Genomic DNA, 16,184 nt, shown 5'->3' with positions numbered 1-16,184 from the left:
TCAATCTAATACCCTTATACTGGGATACTTTAACTACCCCTCCATTAGCTGGGACAATTACTCCTGTTACAACTCATTTGCCCAATGTTTTCTGTAATTCATTAATTCCAACTCCCTGGACTAACTCATTCTCACCTCCACCAGAGGTAGAAACATTCCTGACCTGTTCATTACAAACATGGGGGACCCCTGCTCTACACCAGTAATCAGCTCCTCCCTGGTTAGATCTGACTACAAGTTAATCACCATCAATATCCAAATCCCACCATCACCCCCCATGAAGGAAACCACAGTGAAGAACTTCTCCAAGCCAACTTTAAACTTCTAAAGACAGAAGTGGCAAACTTCACGTCACCCATGCAAATGGGGAATGGGTGTATGGCTGCTGAGTCATACACCAAGGCACTATATGAGCATTTACACAAGTGCATGGATCAGGCCATACCAAAAAGAACCAAGATGCTGTCCTACAAAAAAAGGAAGCCAATTTGGTGGTCCCCTGCCATTAACAAACTCTACAACAGAAGGAAAAAACTGTTGCAGAAAGGGGTAAAGTCCCAAGACTGGAAAAATTCCCTTGTAAATCTCAGAAAAAAACTGAGATCCCTCATCAAATCCTCCAAAGCTAGTTACAAAAACAAAATTGCTACATATACTAAAGATAACCACAAAGCATTCTTTAGTTATGTCAAGAATCTGCATAACAATACGCAGAGGTGCTCTGAGCTACTGCACAAAGGCACCACTTATACTGAACCAACTGATATTGCCAGTATCTTGGCCGACAGGTTTAGTGCAAACTTTACCCCCCTTCACCCCCTAAAGGGCCCATCCCAATACCTGAGGAATGCCAAATCCCTAACATCATGGCTGCACAGGTAGAAACCGCACTGTCCAAAGCCAAGAATACTGCTTCCATGGGACCTGATAATATACCTGGCTGTGTTCTACATGAATTACAAAGGGAATTGGCACCACACCTGAGTGCCCTGTTAAACCACAGCCTCACTTGAGGCTTTGTTCCCAATGAATGGTGCACCGCTACAGTCATTCCACTCCACAAAGGGGTAGTGACTACTGACCCTGGTAACTACTGCCCCATCAGTCTGACAAGCCTGATCTGTAAGTCTATGGAGCACATCATTATGGACCTTATAAATAGGGATAGAGAACCTTCAAACCCTGGACCCCACACAGTTTGGGTTTGTGAAGGGCAGATCAAGTCTGCTCAACCTGATAGACTTCAATGAATCTGTCAACAAAGAGGTGGATAAAGGCAAGGTAGTCCACACAGCCTACCTCAATCGAGCTAAGGCCTTCGACATCATCCCCACTCAGGAATCATTGATAGACTCACTAACCTAGGCATTAACCCCTATGTCATAAGATGGGTTACCAACTGGCTCACTGACAGAACCCACACGGTGGAAGCACCGAACTCCAAATCTGACTACTGGGAAGTTAGAAGTGGAGTCCCACAGGGATTGGTTCTGGGTCCTCTCCTGTTTGGCATCTACTTCTCTGACGGTCAAGCCAACACAAAGGGACTCTGGTTAACCAAATTCATGAACGACTGCAAATTGGTAGCTATTACTGATTCTCAAGCTGATGTAGACATCCTACAAAAAGGCCTCACAGAGACCAATGACTGGTGCCAGAACCATGGCCTTAAGCTCAATGCTAAAAAGTGCATCATTATTCCCTTCAGGAAAAACATGGTGCCTACGAACTACCACATTGATGGTAGCCCACTTAACTCCGAAGATGTGATAAGAGATCTAGGGTAGATAGCAACTTCTCCTTCAACAACCATGTTGCCACTGTCGTTAGAAAGTCCTTCTACGTGGCACATCTCATTACAAAAGGTTTCTCATCCAGGAAGAAAGAAGTCATAATCCCTCTCTACTCGTCCCTCATTAGACTCATTATAGAGTATAATCCCCCATTTGGCATGTACCTTACTAGACACCTACAACAACTGGAGAGGCCACACAAGTTCCTCACAAAGAGGATCTTAGGACTCAAACACATGCCCTATACAGAAAGACTCAAAAAACGCCAGCTTTACTCCATCTCATATCGCTTACTTAGAGGTGATCTCTGCTTGACATACAAAACCATGTCTGACCCAGTGTTGCTAGACATGCTTCATCTGAAAAAGTCTCAGTCCCTCTGCACCACATGCTTCAAAGACCTCAACCTCATCACCACAATAAACAGAACCTGCTGGAGGGACAGGTTCGTAACCCAGAGATTTCCCATACCCTGGAATAAACTCCCCATTCACGTCAAGCAGAGCACCTCACTAGTCCTCTTCAAGAAAAATTTTGACGAGTGGGTGGGTAATAGGAAATTCGCCCCGGGGATCACTTCAACAGCCTTGCTTCATAAGGGCACAAGGAACTAATATCCAGCAGCAGGATGACTGGGAACATTCTTGGGTAGGCGTGTACTGGCTCCAAGGCTGTTAGCCTAGTACTTACCTATGAACCTATGAACTACAAATTTAAAACACATCCTAACAAGTGGTGCTGTATTGTACAAGGAATATAATTTAATACAATCAAGACGGTGAATCAAAGAACACAAACATATATGCATGGTCCTAAAAATGTGTGCAAGGAGCCTATGGTTTGAAATTAGCCCAAAGGTAAACTTAATCCTCCACTGGCCAGATGCATTTTATTTGAATGTGGGTTTCAAGGGTAGAGAAGTTTATTGCATATGCTAAGTCTGTTTTCATTGTGACACTATATTATTTGTTTAGCAAATGGCTATTAGTGTTTGTGGTATTTTATTTCAATATCTGTAATCACTGTAGAAATAAATAAAACAGTATGCACACTGCCAGGTTTGAACAGTGTTTATGGTAACTGGGGAGAAATAGCCAAGTAATGGAACACTGGAATGGCTGGGGAGGGGGGCTGCTGGGGGGTGCCGTAGGAGGGGCTGCTCTGGGGGGGTGATCTATTACTCTGCCTAGGGCCTCATTTGATCTTGATACAGTTCTGTTCACGTACATGTCCAGAATTTTTGACAAGAAACTCTGGCAACCCTACCCACTAGCAGTTATACTTTCTGAATGAAATTTAATCCACTGAGTCTGGATATTCTTTTTATTTTCTCAAAAATGCTGTCAAACCATTTTCATGTTGTTACATTGTGTCAACAGTTAATCCAGAAAGCTGAGACTGCTAAAAACATATTCAACAAAACTAACTACTAAAGGCAGATGAAAAATATGCTCAGAAAATTTACAAGAAGTAAATGAATTGCTCATTAGATTATGTTCTACGTTTTTTAGCATATTCTGGGTTTTTCTCTCTAAACAAATTCAGAATGCAGCACACAAGTTGTTTTCATTAGTTGTTTTAATAAGCTCCTTCAGGGAAGTCACATGCTATTCCCCTACTAGATTAAGTGCACATTTATGATTTACTCACCTACATATTGTCTGCTTTGCAACCATCAAAGATAGACTTTTTCACCAATCAGTGGCATTTTGCATCAAGAACTGTGATTGGGAAAGACTTGCAATTAAATGACATATGCTAATTTTATCTGGTACCTAAGCAATATATTGCATTTGCATAATATTTATCGTATTCACACCTAGCAGGTGTGGAATATCAAACATCTGTCCATGTAGTATATTTACATTCTTGAGCATTTTCAAAAAAAAAAAATAGAAATCATAAGTCAAACAGGTACAAATGTGAACAGTAACTGTTGTTTAAAAAGTATGGACAGCAGAGTCACTCTGTAAAAACTGTTCTTTACAATAATTAAAGTAAATGTATTCAAAAGCTTTACATAAATATACTAGTATATTATAATAGCAAACATTTCTAAATGTATATTTTTCTCTTCACTTTCATAAACAACTTTTCATAGTTAGGAAACCATGCAACCTAGGCATATAATATCACAAGTATTCTTAGCCAAAATTACACTTTCATATGATGACAAGAAATTCCTTTATGGGTATTTTTTAAAATATTTACAGAAACATAAAACGCTATTTCCATATGCATAATTAACAGAATAAACAAAGCATTGCATCTCCCAAGCTGCACTACATTTAGTGAAAGAGTTGGCGGCATTTTTTTTTTTCATCTTCATCCAGTGTTTCAGTTTATACTATGCAGTCATGTGCAAGATACCTGGATTTTGTAACATTAGTGCAAAAATGGAAATCATGCATATTTAAAAAAAACACTCAAAAGTAACTAGTGATATTGCCCTTGTGGTCTTCCACTATGACATTTTTTCCTTTACATTCAGTAACGTGTAGCTCACTCAGTTATAAAATATTATTGTAAATGTGAAACTGTGCATACTTCATTAAATACAGTAGTTAATGTTTGCATTGCAGTGTACCTTAGAAAAACAACCGTATTCATTTTGTTCATCCTAACTTGCCATTTCATGATTCTTCTCATTAATTAGTATATCACCTGATTAAGGATGACAGCTGAACAATGTCAGTAAACAATACGGAGTTATGGGTGTCAAGAGGAAATACAGCAGAAGGTGGTATAGGTGTTTATGAGCTACATAACAAGGTAGATCTGCCTGAAATCAAAAAACATGCTAGATTTATGTAGCAGCCTATAACATGCTACACAACAAATGCACACTCAGTATTATCAGTTGACCTGTGTTGAAGCTTCCAGCAGAGAGTAGCTGAATTTCTTTTTCTGCTGTCCCCTGCTCATTCACATTTTTGATCCGCTTTCCTCACTCAGAGTGTGCTGCTACGTACCAGGGCAGACTATGGGGCCACATGCTAGGCACATCTAAGCCATTTGCAACTCAGGCTAACTGCTATGCAGTGTGTCAGCATAACCTGTAAGACTGGAAACAAAAACCATAGCATGCAAAAATACATGAATTACAGGAGTGTATCCACACATAGAGTGAAGGCAGAAATCTAGTAGTAAGTATAGTGGATGTCTTTCTCGCTTGTCAAATTGAAAATGAGTGCATACCTGTTGCATTTGATTTTGCAATAGTTCTGCTGTAAGTATGCGGTGGGAAGAACCTCAAGCAGTGAAATCTAAACGTCTTAGTACACTGAAGCCAAAGTAAAACCTAAAGGCAAAGAATCAAAAGGCCGAAGTGCCAAAAAGGACTGAATCCTATATTTATTATAGCTACATAACAATCCAAAGATGTATAGCACTTAGTAATATGTTATGTTTACATGGTGCCTAAATAGCATTTTATGAATGTATTTTGCCAAAATAATAACTTAAAGAACCATAGTGGTTAAATCATGTGCTGGTATTGTTCAATACCTAAGTACCTAATCAAGATGCCAAGAAACTATAGTGCTTAAGTAAAATATCACATGTAAAGGGCAGCTAAATAACATGCTAGAGCTAAATATACTATGCTTGATTAGTTTATAAACAAAGTACAGTTTTGTACCTACCATAAATGTAGATGTTCGAGGATCCACATTGCTGCAGTCCTAACTATTGCAATCATAGTGAGCTGAAATGCAGCATGAATCTTCTTAATGGAAGAGGACAAAACTTTGTCCAATAACTCTCAGTAGATATTGAAGAGCCCACTCAAAATAGGGCTCAGAAATCTCCAAATTCTTTGCTGTTCCTTGTTTGGGTGACATTCCTGAGCCCACAACAAAATTTTTTTTGAAGGCAAGGTATTATTTGAAATGAAGTGTCCAAATCCAGGCAGTGCTGTGTCCATACATTTTGAGATACCATTGCAGCTTCCTCATATGCTGATGCCCTAATGCTTGAAGGACTGTCCTTGCAGTGTCCGGACTGATGAGATAGTTTGATGGAGTAAAAGGGATAGACTCTTTTGTTTGTCGGGTTAAAAAAGGCCATCTGGGCTGCTGTATTCCTCACCCACACCAGAAAGCACATGTCTTGAGAGGGTACTAGGACTGACTTTATTTCGTTCACAGAATACCCTAGGCATACTAGCACTGCTATAATATATTCAAGATGCTGTAGAAGGTCTTCCTTTCTTGTCTTCAGGCAGCAGTCGTCCAATCAAGGATAGATAGATTTGAATTTTTAGCCTGAGTAAGCTAGCTATAAGAGGAGACTGCTGTGAATACTCTACAGTAGATAATAGATAGGGCAAGGCAGAGCACTGATAATGAGAATTTCCAATTTCTCGCAGATACTTCCTGCGGCAATAATCTTATATAGGCACAAGAGGTGAAGGTTCCTTGAGATCTATCTAAAGTTACCATCCAGTGATCTTTGCAGCAGGAGGTGCTGTTGTTGTCACGTCAACATCTTGAACTTGGGAATGTCCAGATAAGTGTTGGATAGAGATATCAAAAAATTGGTCTCCGTGTTCCCCTTCTTTGGTACTAGTGTAAATGGAAATAAAACCTGTAACCGTGGTGAATCCAACCCAACACTGTCTTGAGTAATTAAATAAAAATTTTTTTTGAAAAGAGACAGTCTTCCTCCTCCCAAAGCTGCCTGTAGAGAATCTACTGGCAGCTGTCTGTTTACGACCCTCACACACCCAGCTGAGCCAGTGAAAGAAGCCTTCTAGGCCCCTGTTCTAGGCCTAAAAGCCCCTCCCTAGCCTCGTCTAGACCTACCCCCCTGCCCCTATAATGGCATCAGGTTCAGGATATATCCATCCTTGTTCAGGCCAATTTCACTAACGGTGGCTGGCTGCACCTGCAAAAAATTTTAACAGTTTTGCAGTCCTTAGCTTTTAAAACCTTTTTTAAAGTGCACAACCAACGAACCAAACAAACAACACATCAGACTGTAAATCCAAAATCCTTGATGCTCTCTCAGCTAAATTCTGATCCCTCAACCAGGCATGCCCTGCGAGAAACAGAACTAGAAGCAGGCGAGGAGGAGAGACCTGTACAGCATCAAAACCCACATTGCAAAGATGCTTACCCACTTGTTCAGACACATGAACTAAAATCCAGCAACTCTTACACTCAATACCTTCCGCCAAAGCATCCACCTTAGATTTCAGTTGTGAAAGGAGATAATTTTGATATTTTAGCATTGACAACGCCCAAATTCAACCCTCATGAAGAAGATACAAGAACTTTCCCCATCTATCCTCCCCATCTATCCAAAGCCTGCCTCTTTATCAGGGTTTTTGTTTTTTTTAACCAACAAGCCCCCTTCCCTTTGGAGTCCCGAAACAGTTTCCGCGGGTCTGCTAGGAAACTCTTAAAATGAGCTTCAGGCTTCTAGGCACCCTATATAGTACCTCAGGTTTAACAGGGGACAGGAGGCAAAGAAATCAGGGGGAAGCCTCTGCTGCAAAACATTCTTCCACCACATTCAACACAGGAGGTATAGGGGGCCTATGCTGGGGTAAAAAAAACAAATTCCTAAGCCTTTTCCTGGAATCAAATCCCTCAGGGAGAAGCTGTAGAGGTGGAATCATCACAGAACCTGAAGTGCTAGGAGAAGCCCCACTGAAGCTAAACTTGGCCTCCCCTCAAAGAAGTTTTTGGAAACAGAGAAGAGGGCAACTACTACCTTGGGAAGAGAGAGAAGAAGAGTTACCGAGAAGCCCCCAGCCTGTGGCCTACCCTGAGAAGGCTAATAGGTTTGTTAAACCTAGCACAACAAGGCGGCATCCAACAACGTCGTGCTCAGGCCCTAAACAAAACATACACAAGGTATATGGGTAATCTAAGGGGTAGTATCTTCCACAAAATACAGTTATTCACTTTTTCTGACATCCGGTTAAATACTGAGGCACATGCTAGGATTCTTTATATCTTATGTCATCAGAAAAGTGAAGCAAAAGCACTATTTTTACTTGAATTTTAACGATTCAGTAACATACTAGAATAAGTTAACGTCTAATGGTTTAGCAGTGTAGAAAGCAGAAACAGTGTCCAACCTGTCAAAATCGCCATTACATAGTGCTCGTACAGGGATGGTAAATGGCTGCCAGACAGGATTTAGTGTGTTCTTCACAACCTCAGTTTTATGACAAATAGTAAACCTGTAACAAAATAAAACTGCATTCATAAATGTGTTTTACTGTAAAATGTCAACATTAACATGCTACTAATATTTTATTTCTAGTATATATGCATTTCCAATACATTGTATGAAGTACAAATTATTTTTATCATAATTGCAAAATCTGTATGTTAACATCGATGTGTGTATACTGTTCACCTTGGAACCTGTCAAGAAACATTCTAATACAACGACCTCATATATGTTTACAAATGTAAGAAGGATGAAACAAGCGTGCAGTTTCTGAAACACACTGCACACTTGAAATATATGGCCTAGCAAAACTACATCGACTGGTTTTATTATTTGGGAACACTGATACCATTGTGTAAGTGCAAAAAACAAAATGAAAGGGACCTTTTCTCTAACTGCAATATTTGTCTTGCACTGACATCCTACTAAAGCACAGCTAATACAACTTTTAGATACAGAGTTTGCCTGTGAAATATATACAGTAGAGACACATAATGGCTACAAAGCAGTTTTTTACTTAAGCCACATTTTTATGCGATGCTGCTTTTCTCCATCCTCTGAAATTCTGAAAAACATTAATTTCTCAATTTTAATGGCACTCTCTAATGCATGTCCTCATATATTTCTTCTCATGAAATTGCATAGTTTATGTATTATCTTGGCATTCCACTGAGCAGGCATATAATCATACATACTAGTGACTTCAAATTTCATATGATAAACCAAGGGCATTACTGTATTAAATCTGTGAGTAGCAGTTTATAAATCAAATTACTCCAATGGGTCAAGCAGAGAATATTCATAAACTAATGGGATACAAGACAAATGCTCCAGATCCAGAACCAGTTGGAAAGTCAGTAATAATGGCAAAATAAATTATAATTCACCAAATACTTAAAAAACATCCATTAGTATAGTCTTTGATAAAGTCTCTGAATAGTTAGATATGAAAACACTTGGTTTTTGACTATACTTGTGGATGTTTTTAAGTATTTGGTGAATTATAATTTATTTTGACATTATTACTGACTTTCCGACTGGTTCTGGATCCGGAGCATTTGTCTTGTATTTGGTTTGTTGGTCGAATATATTTTAAACTAATGGGATACTAATATTTTTGACATGGTTTGCCTTAACTTTTCCAAACATAATGAGAACTTGTTTAGGTACTATCCATTTATTCACTGGAGTATATGCACTTACAAGTCACTTAAAAGAGAAGATGAAATTATAGGGGATAGAACACAGCAGCATTTATTACAATGCAGGTGACAAAGTTAAGAATAAATAAGTCACATACATACACACACACACACACACACACACACACACACACACACACGTGTAGGTATATATATATATATATATATATATATATATATATATATAGATATATATAGATATAGATACACACACACACACACACACATATATATATATATATATATATATATATATATATATATATATATATATATATATACACACACACACACACACACACACACACACACACACACACACACACACACATTTATTTATTTATTTATTTCCAGTTTGATGACCAGGGAAGTCTACTGGGCCAAGCAGAGCCCATTTTCAGTGGAGGCCCAGGGAGAAAAGCTCCAAAAGCAGTTAACAGAATATAACTTAAGTACAGTATGGAATATACAGTTTACAAAAGCATAAATATACAATTTAAAATACAAATACAAAATCAGGGAGTATACATTTAAAAAACACAAATATTAAAATATAGATAAAGTCAAAAGTAATAAAGAGAATATAATTAAAAGTATAAGTCATAAAGTGTTTATACAAGTTTAGTGTTTGTTCTAACAATAATGTTAGTGATCAGAGTATAGTGGATGAGATTGAAGGGAGGTTTGAAAGATACGACAAAGTAATTTAGGTGGGAAGGGAGCAGGAACAGTCCCAGTTTGAGGTAAGGTAAGAATGCAGGAGAGATTTGAAATTAGAGTGGTTGTGAGTACAGCGGAGTGAGGGGGAGAGAATTCTATAGTTTAGCTAAAGAGTGCGACAGAAGTAATTGGCCAGGAGGGCATAGGGGTTTATAGATTTTAAGGACGGTTTGTTTTTTAGATCTATGAGTGGGTGGGTAAGGTGTTAAGATAGATGAAAGAGAGGGGCAGATGGAGGGTAGGAACATGGTTTGTCAGCAGTGGTGAGTTGTATGAATTTCAGGTAATTAGGAAGCTCAAGCCAGTTTAGGCAGTGGAGGGAATGGCAGAGATGGGTGGAGTATTTGGACCCTGTAGCAAATTTAGTTTCTTTAGGCTAAGTTGAAGATAAGTAAGTAGAGGGGCACCATACATAAGAGAGGGGAGCAGGTAGGAGGAGGCTAGAGTATGTCTGGTAGAAGTGGTTAGATAGCGATTTTGTCTATACAGCAGACCTAGTTTCTGGTGTTTTTTTTTATATTATTTTGGATGCAGGTATCGAATTTTAAATGTTCATCAATGGTGACGCCAAGTACTTTGGTGTAAGGTACAATATTGATTAGAGTGTTATTGTGGCTTTTATTTTAAAGGAGCTTTTGTCTATGGTGAAATTTCTCGAAGGAGAGAATATCATGATATTTGTTTTGCTAGCATTGAGAGTGAGATGGTTGTTTAACATCCAAGTTTCAGTATTGGAGAAGGCTGATTTGGTTTATTGAAGGAGTTCAGAGGGAGAGTTTGCTGTACAGATGATTGTGGAATCATTAGCATACTAGATCAGTGTAGCATTATCTATGGATTTGTGAAAGTTATTAATGAAAATATTGAAAAGTAAGGGACATAGAATAGGGCTTTGGGGATGCCTGAGGGATTGTTGAGAAAGGATGAGGTGGAATTTTTCCATTTAACAGCTTGTAGTCTATTGGAGAGATAGCTTGTAAACCAGGCTATGGAGGAAGGAGAGAAATTGAGGGAAAAAAGTTGAGGTAAGAGCAGAGGATGTGAGATAGTGCCAAAGGTTTTGGAGAGATCTAAGTAAAGGGTGGCTATGATTTTCCCAGAGTTGCGAGCACAATTAATGGTGTCAGGGAAGGACAGTAGAGGAGTGGTAGTGCTGTTGCCATGCCTGAAACCATGTTGTTTTGGGGTAAGAAGATGATTGCATGTTAGGTATGACAAGAGTTGCTGATGAATGCACTTTCTGAGGATTTTAGAAAGAGGTTAGAGAATAGCTATAGGATGGAAGCATTAGCTGTGTTATTGCCGCCTTTGTGGAGAGGGGTGACAAAAGCTTTCTTCCAGAGTGAGGGAACGTAGGCTTCTTGGACGGACCTGTTGATAAGACTGGAAATGGGGACGGCAATGCTGTCTGCAGCTACCTTAAGGAAGGATGGAGGCAGAGTATCAGGAGCATAGGAGCAAAGCTTTAGTTTAAGGAGGAGTTTTTTTATGCTGCTGGTGGTGATAGGTTTAAAACTGAAAGGTGAAGTCTTATAGGGAAAAGCGGTGGATGGGAGGAATATGAGAGGGAGAGAAGATGGGAAATTTTGCAGATAATTTGGCTATGCAGTCAACGAAAAAGAGATTGAAATTAGATGCAATTTCATGGTTTGGGGAGTTTGGGTTAGGGCATGGATTGTCTTTTCTACCAGGGTTTAGAAGGGAGAAAATGCAATTACAGACCTTTTTGGGTTAGAATTATGTAGTGATTGGAGTGTGGAGTAATAAGTCTTACAGTCTTTAGTTATTAGTTTCTTCACTGAGTTGCAGAGTTGTTTAAATCTGATTAGAGAGTTTGTTAACTTATTTTTTGGTATTGCTTCCAACATTTGTCCCTGAGGTGCATTCGTTTCCTGGTTTCTTTAGACAGCCAATGGTTTTGGCTTTTATTCTTTTTGTTCTAAGAGGGGCTAGGCTGTTTAATAAGTCTAGGAAGGTTTTGTTGAAGTAATACATATATACATCCACTCCTAACCCCCTTTTACTTACATTTGTCTCAATCAATGTTATTACTGGAAACCAGTACATTCTAAGTACTACTTTACTCTAACTTAAATTATGGAATTTTGTAAAAACTTATGACTACCTATGAATATTGTACTTTGCAACTTTATAACTATGGAATCTTGTTAAATCATGTGTTTTCCTGTGAATACTTGCTTGCTATGTAGAAATCTCATACTTGTTTGTTCTTAATCTGTGGAGCTTTTCTCCCCGGGGCTCCACTGAAAATGGACATGTATCCAGTCGGACTCTCCTGGTCAACAAATGTAACATAAAAAAAATAAAATAAATAAATAAAAAATATATACACAGACACACATATATCAAAGTCAAAGTAAACTTTATTGTCATTTAGAACTACATACGTGTAGCCTAAATGAAATTTCGTGCATCAACTCAGTTCTTGAGATTACAAAGGAAAGTGAAACAACACATACAAGCAGAGGAATAAACATAACTAACAAGTACAGTACTACTCCCAACACACACAAAAAAGAGCAGAGACATTTACCAGCACTCGTATACAAAAATAAAATCCTCCCCTGAGTTAAACTGACTACCCTATTTAAAGTAATACAAAACACACTACAGACTGAAATGCCTAAGTTATTTGTCTAATATTGCACTTGAGTGAGTTAAATAATATTGACTATGGATATAATAAATAAATATTGCACTTAGTTGGAATATATGTAAGTATATATTGCACAAATAAATTAAAATTGACTTATTATGTGTTCCGACCCTTGGGACTAGTGCCCGAGTTCAGAAGTCACTGTTGGGTAGAAACTGTTACTGAATCTTGTAGTTCTGCAGTGGATGCTGCAATATCTCCTGCCCAATGCCAGATGTTTAAAAAGTCCATGCGCAGGATGCATGTTGTCCTGTATTATTTTGATGGCCTTTCAGATGCTTTTTGCAAAATAAAGATGTTGTATTGATGAAAGACTGGAACCTGTTACCTTCTCTGCAACCCTCACCACTCTTTGTAGTGCCTTCCTTTCTGTAACTGTGCAGCTTCCAAACCACACTGTGAAGTTGCAGGTGAGGATGCTCTGTATTGCACTTCTATAGAAAGTGGAGAGAATATGAGGAGGAAGCTTAGCTTTTTTCTGCCTTCTTAAAAAGTGGAGGTGTTGGTATACTTTCTTGACCAGTTGGTGGTGTTTCTCAACCATAAAAGATCCTCTGATATGTGTACATCCAGAAATGTTGTACTCTTAACCCTCTAAACACTCTCATCATTGATCCTGTGCACTGGGTGCTTTGTTCTCCTTTTCCTGAAGTCAATGATAACTTCTTTAGTCTTACTGAAATTCAGGTCAAGGTTGTTCTCCTCGGACCAACTGATCAGAGATGCTACCTCCTCTCTGTACGCCCTTTCAACCTCCTTTGTGATGAGCCCCAAGACTGTGGTGTCATCAGTAAACTTCATAATATGGTTGGACTTGTACTTAGCATAGCAATCATAGGTCAGGATGGTGAATAACAATGGGCTGAGAACACTTCCCTGTGGAACCCCGATATTAATTGTGATGCACTTTGATGTGTTCTTACCTGAACACATCCTCTGTGGTCTCGCAATCAGGAAGTCTAGGATCCAGTTACAGAGATGTCTACTGATTCCTAAATGTGCTAACTTTTCTATCAGCTGCATTGGTACCATCGTATTAAATGCAGAGCTGAAGTCTATGAACCGCATCCTCACATAGTTGTCTTTGCCCTCTAAATGCTCAAGGGAGATGTGTAGTGCTACTGATATGGCATCAGCCGTGAATCAGTTAGCTCTGTATGCAAACTGCCGAGAGTCAAAATCAGGAGGTGGGCATGATGAAAGATGTGTTTTGATCAGTCGCTCAAAACATTTCATAACAGTGGATGTCAGAGCGATTGGTCTGTAGTCATTAGGGTTGGAGGGAGTGATTTTCATAGGTAGTGGGATGATGTTAGTTTCCTTGTAGCATGAGGGCACTTTTGCCATGGCAAGAGAGGTGTTAAATATTTCCTTGAGAACTGTGCATAGTTGATCAGCACAGCCTTTTAACACCTTGCCCAGTATGTTGTCTGGGCCAGCACCTTCCTGGGGTTCACTCTCCTTAGCTGTCTTCTTACTTCCTCTGTGCTGAGGCTGCATACTGTATCCTTCTCATCAGTGGGTAGCTTTAGTGCCAACCTGTTTTTTCCTCAAATCTAGCAAAGAAAGTGTGCAAACTGTCCAGGAATTCAATGCTGTACTCACACTGTGCTGACCTGAGTTTGTAGTCAGTGATCTCCTATATGCCTTGCCATAGTCTTCTTGCATCCTTCATGTCTTCAAAGTGGCTCTGTGCCTTTCTGTCATACTCCCTCTTAGCACCCTTTATACCCCTCCTCAGATTACCTCTTGCTACCCTTATGGCTGCTTTGTCCTTAGAAAACCACAGATCACCAATGCAGGCAAAATGTAATCGCACAAAATACAGAAAAGAGAATTAGAACCAGCCAGCATGCTCAGTATAGATTGTTAATATTGTTTCTTTGGACAGGTAAGGTGAGGGGTATTGCCTTACACTGTGCAAAACAGTACAAAACCAAACCCACTTCTAATAAAGGATTACTGAACCTCAACTCTACTCTGTCCATGCTGGTCTATTTGGTGGTTGCTGCTTTGTCCTTAGCCCTGTAAGCTGTGGTTCTCTCCTTCAGAAGCTCATATACCTTAGGGATGAGCCATGGCTTCTGGTTAGCGCTAATACTAATACTCTTGATATTTGTTACCACATCAACACAGTTTAAAATGTATGCCCTCAGTGTATTCTTCATTGTTCAGATCACACCTCCTAACCATACCAAATTACTCTGTATTTACCAAGTTTTGGGGTCCAAATGAAGAGGTGCCATGATTCCCGATTGGCACCCCTTCATTTCCGATTTTTTTGCTTCATTTTTTTATTTTTTTTAAAATTGCGCTGTCGGAGCTGACATCATCACGTGCGCTATGATGTCAGCGCCGCCAGGGCTACCAGTCAGTCGGAATTGAGCTCAAGGAGCTCACGTCATTATTTCCGGCTGGCTGCGAGCGGGAATACAGCAGCGAGAACCTTACCAGGCAGCAACATTAATGGCAGTAATGCTCAGTCATTTTATTTTTTTCCTAGCCGGCTGTGAGCAGGAGTACATCAGTAATGGGAATTACAGGCAGCAGTACTATCAGTTTTATTTTTCCAAGCAGCAGGCAGCGTGAGCGGGTAAGCGTGGGACGGAGCGTCCTCTTTCTTTACAGAAGCAGTGAATCACAGGCTGCAAGATCCCTGTGGAACCTGTGGCTATAGCTTAACATTTTAGGATAGTGTTGTGGGAAGAAGTAGCATTGCTGGCTGTGAGCATTTACTGATTTTTTCCAGAAATTAAGAAGAAGATCCAGCTGCTGATGTTAACTCTGAGAAGTCCTCCTCTTCAGAAAGGTACAAGTACGGTGTTTGCTTCTAGAAATTATGGTGTAGCCTAACCTGAAAGAATAGGACAGTGCTTATTAGCTTTAATTTATTGGTGGCTGCACACACTCTTTTGTTCTACAGAGACAGTGTCTTTTTTTCATGAAATCAGTTTACGGAGGGTAATCTTTGTATTTCTGCAAGAGGATACTGATTTTTAAATGCAGTGTAACATAGCATCGGAATACTGAGATGCTACTGAACAGTAGTTTGGCAGGATGCGCTTGATAAGCAGATCTTGCATTGTTTTATATAACAACATTTTGTCATGCTGAGCATGCTGATCTCTAGTCTGCATTTTTTTTTAAAATGACTATTTAATTTAGGAGATGAATTATGAGACTAGCAATTAGGTAGGCTTCTTAGCTGCTTTGCATGGATGGATTAGAGAGAGAAAAAAAACGGCATCTTTTGAGATGTAGGTGTCATTGTATGCTAAAATAGAGTGTCCTTTTGCAAAGAGCCTCTAAACTGCCAATCCCCGGCTTAGTCACATTCAAAGAGCTGTGTGTGTGTCCGTGTGTGTGTCCGTGTGTGTGTCCGTGTGTGCGTCTGTGTGTGTGTCTGTGTGAGTAGGGCAATTCTTCTGAATCTTGTTCTCTGTCTCCTCTACCAGCATTCTCTTATTCCTTCCTAGGTAATAACATTTTAATAAGGCTTTTAATAATGTCTTGCCTTCGTTCATTTCAGTCATCTTTTAGAATAATTTGAATCTTTTAATATAAATATAATCCATGCAAGAGGTAATGCTTCTTTTTAATATGTTC

At 39.3% G+C, this 16,184-nt stretch overlaps 1 protein-coding gene across 1 annotated transcript in view; it reads right to left on the bottom strand.

The window, feature by feature from the left end:
* The window catches only part of CPNE9 (copine family member 9), a 2,305,657-nt gene that overhangs the window by 1,741,041 nt on the left and 548,432 nt on the right, over positions 1-16,184 (bottom strand). Inside the window, exon 4 of the mRNA XM_044076409.1 lies at positions 7,882-7,986. Coding sequence (XP_043932344.1) covers positions 7,882-7,986 — 105 coding nt within the window. The remainder of the gene's footprint in view (positions 1-7,881; positions 7,987-16,184) is intronic.

The sequence above is a fragment of the Protopterus annectens genome, chromosome 7.part0 (genome assembly GCF_019279795.1).
Source record: "Protopterus annectens isolate FY-2018-M chromosome 7.part0, PAN1.0, whole genome shotgun sequence".
Classification (NCBI taxonomy): domain Eukaryota; kingdom Metazoa; phylum Chordata; order Ceratodontiformes; family Protopteridae; genus Protopterus; species Protopterus annectens.
This window is presented reverse-complemented; position numbering and strand designations above follow the sequence as displayed.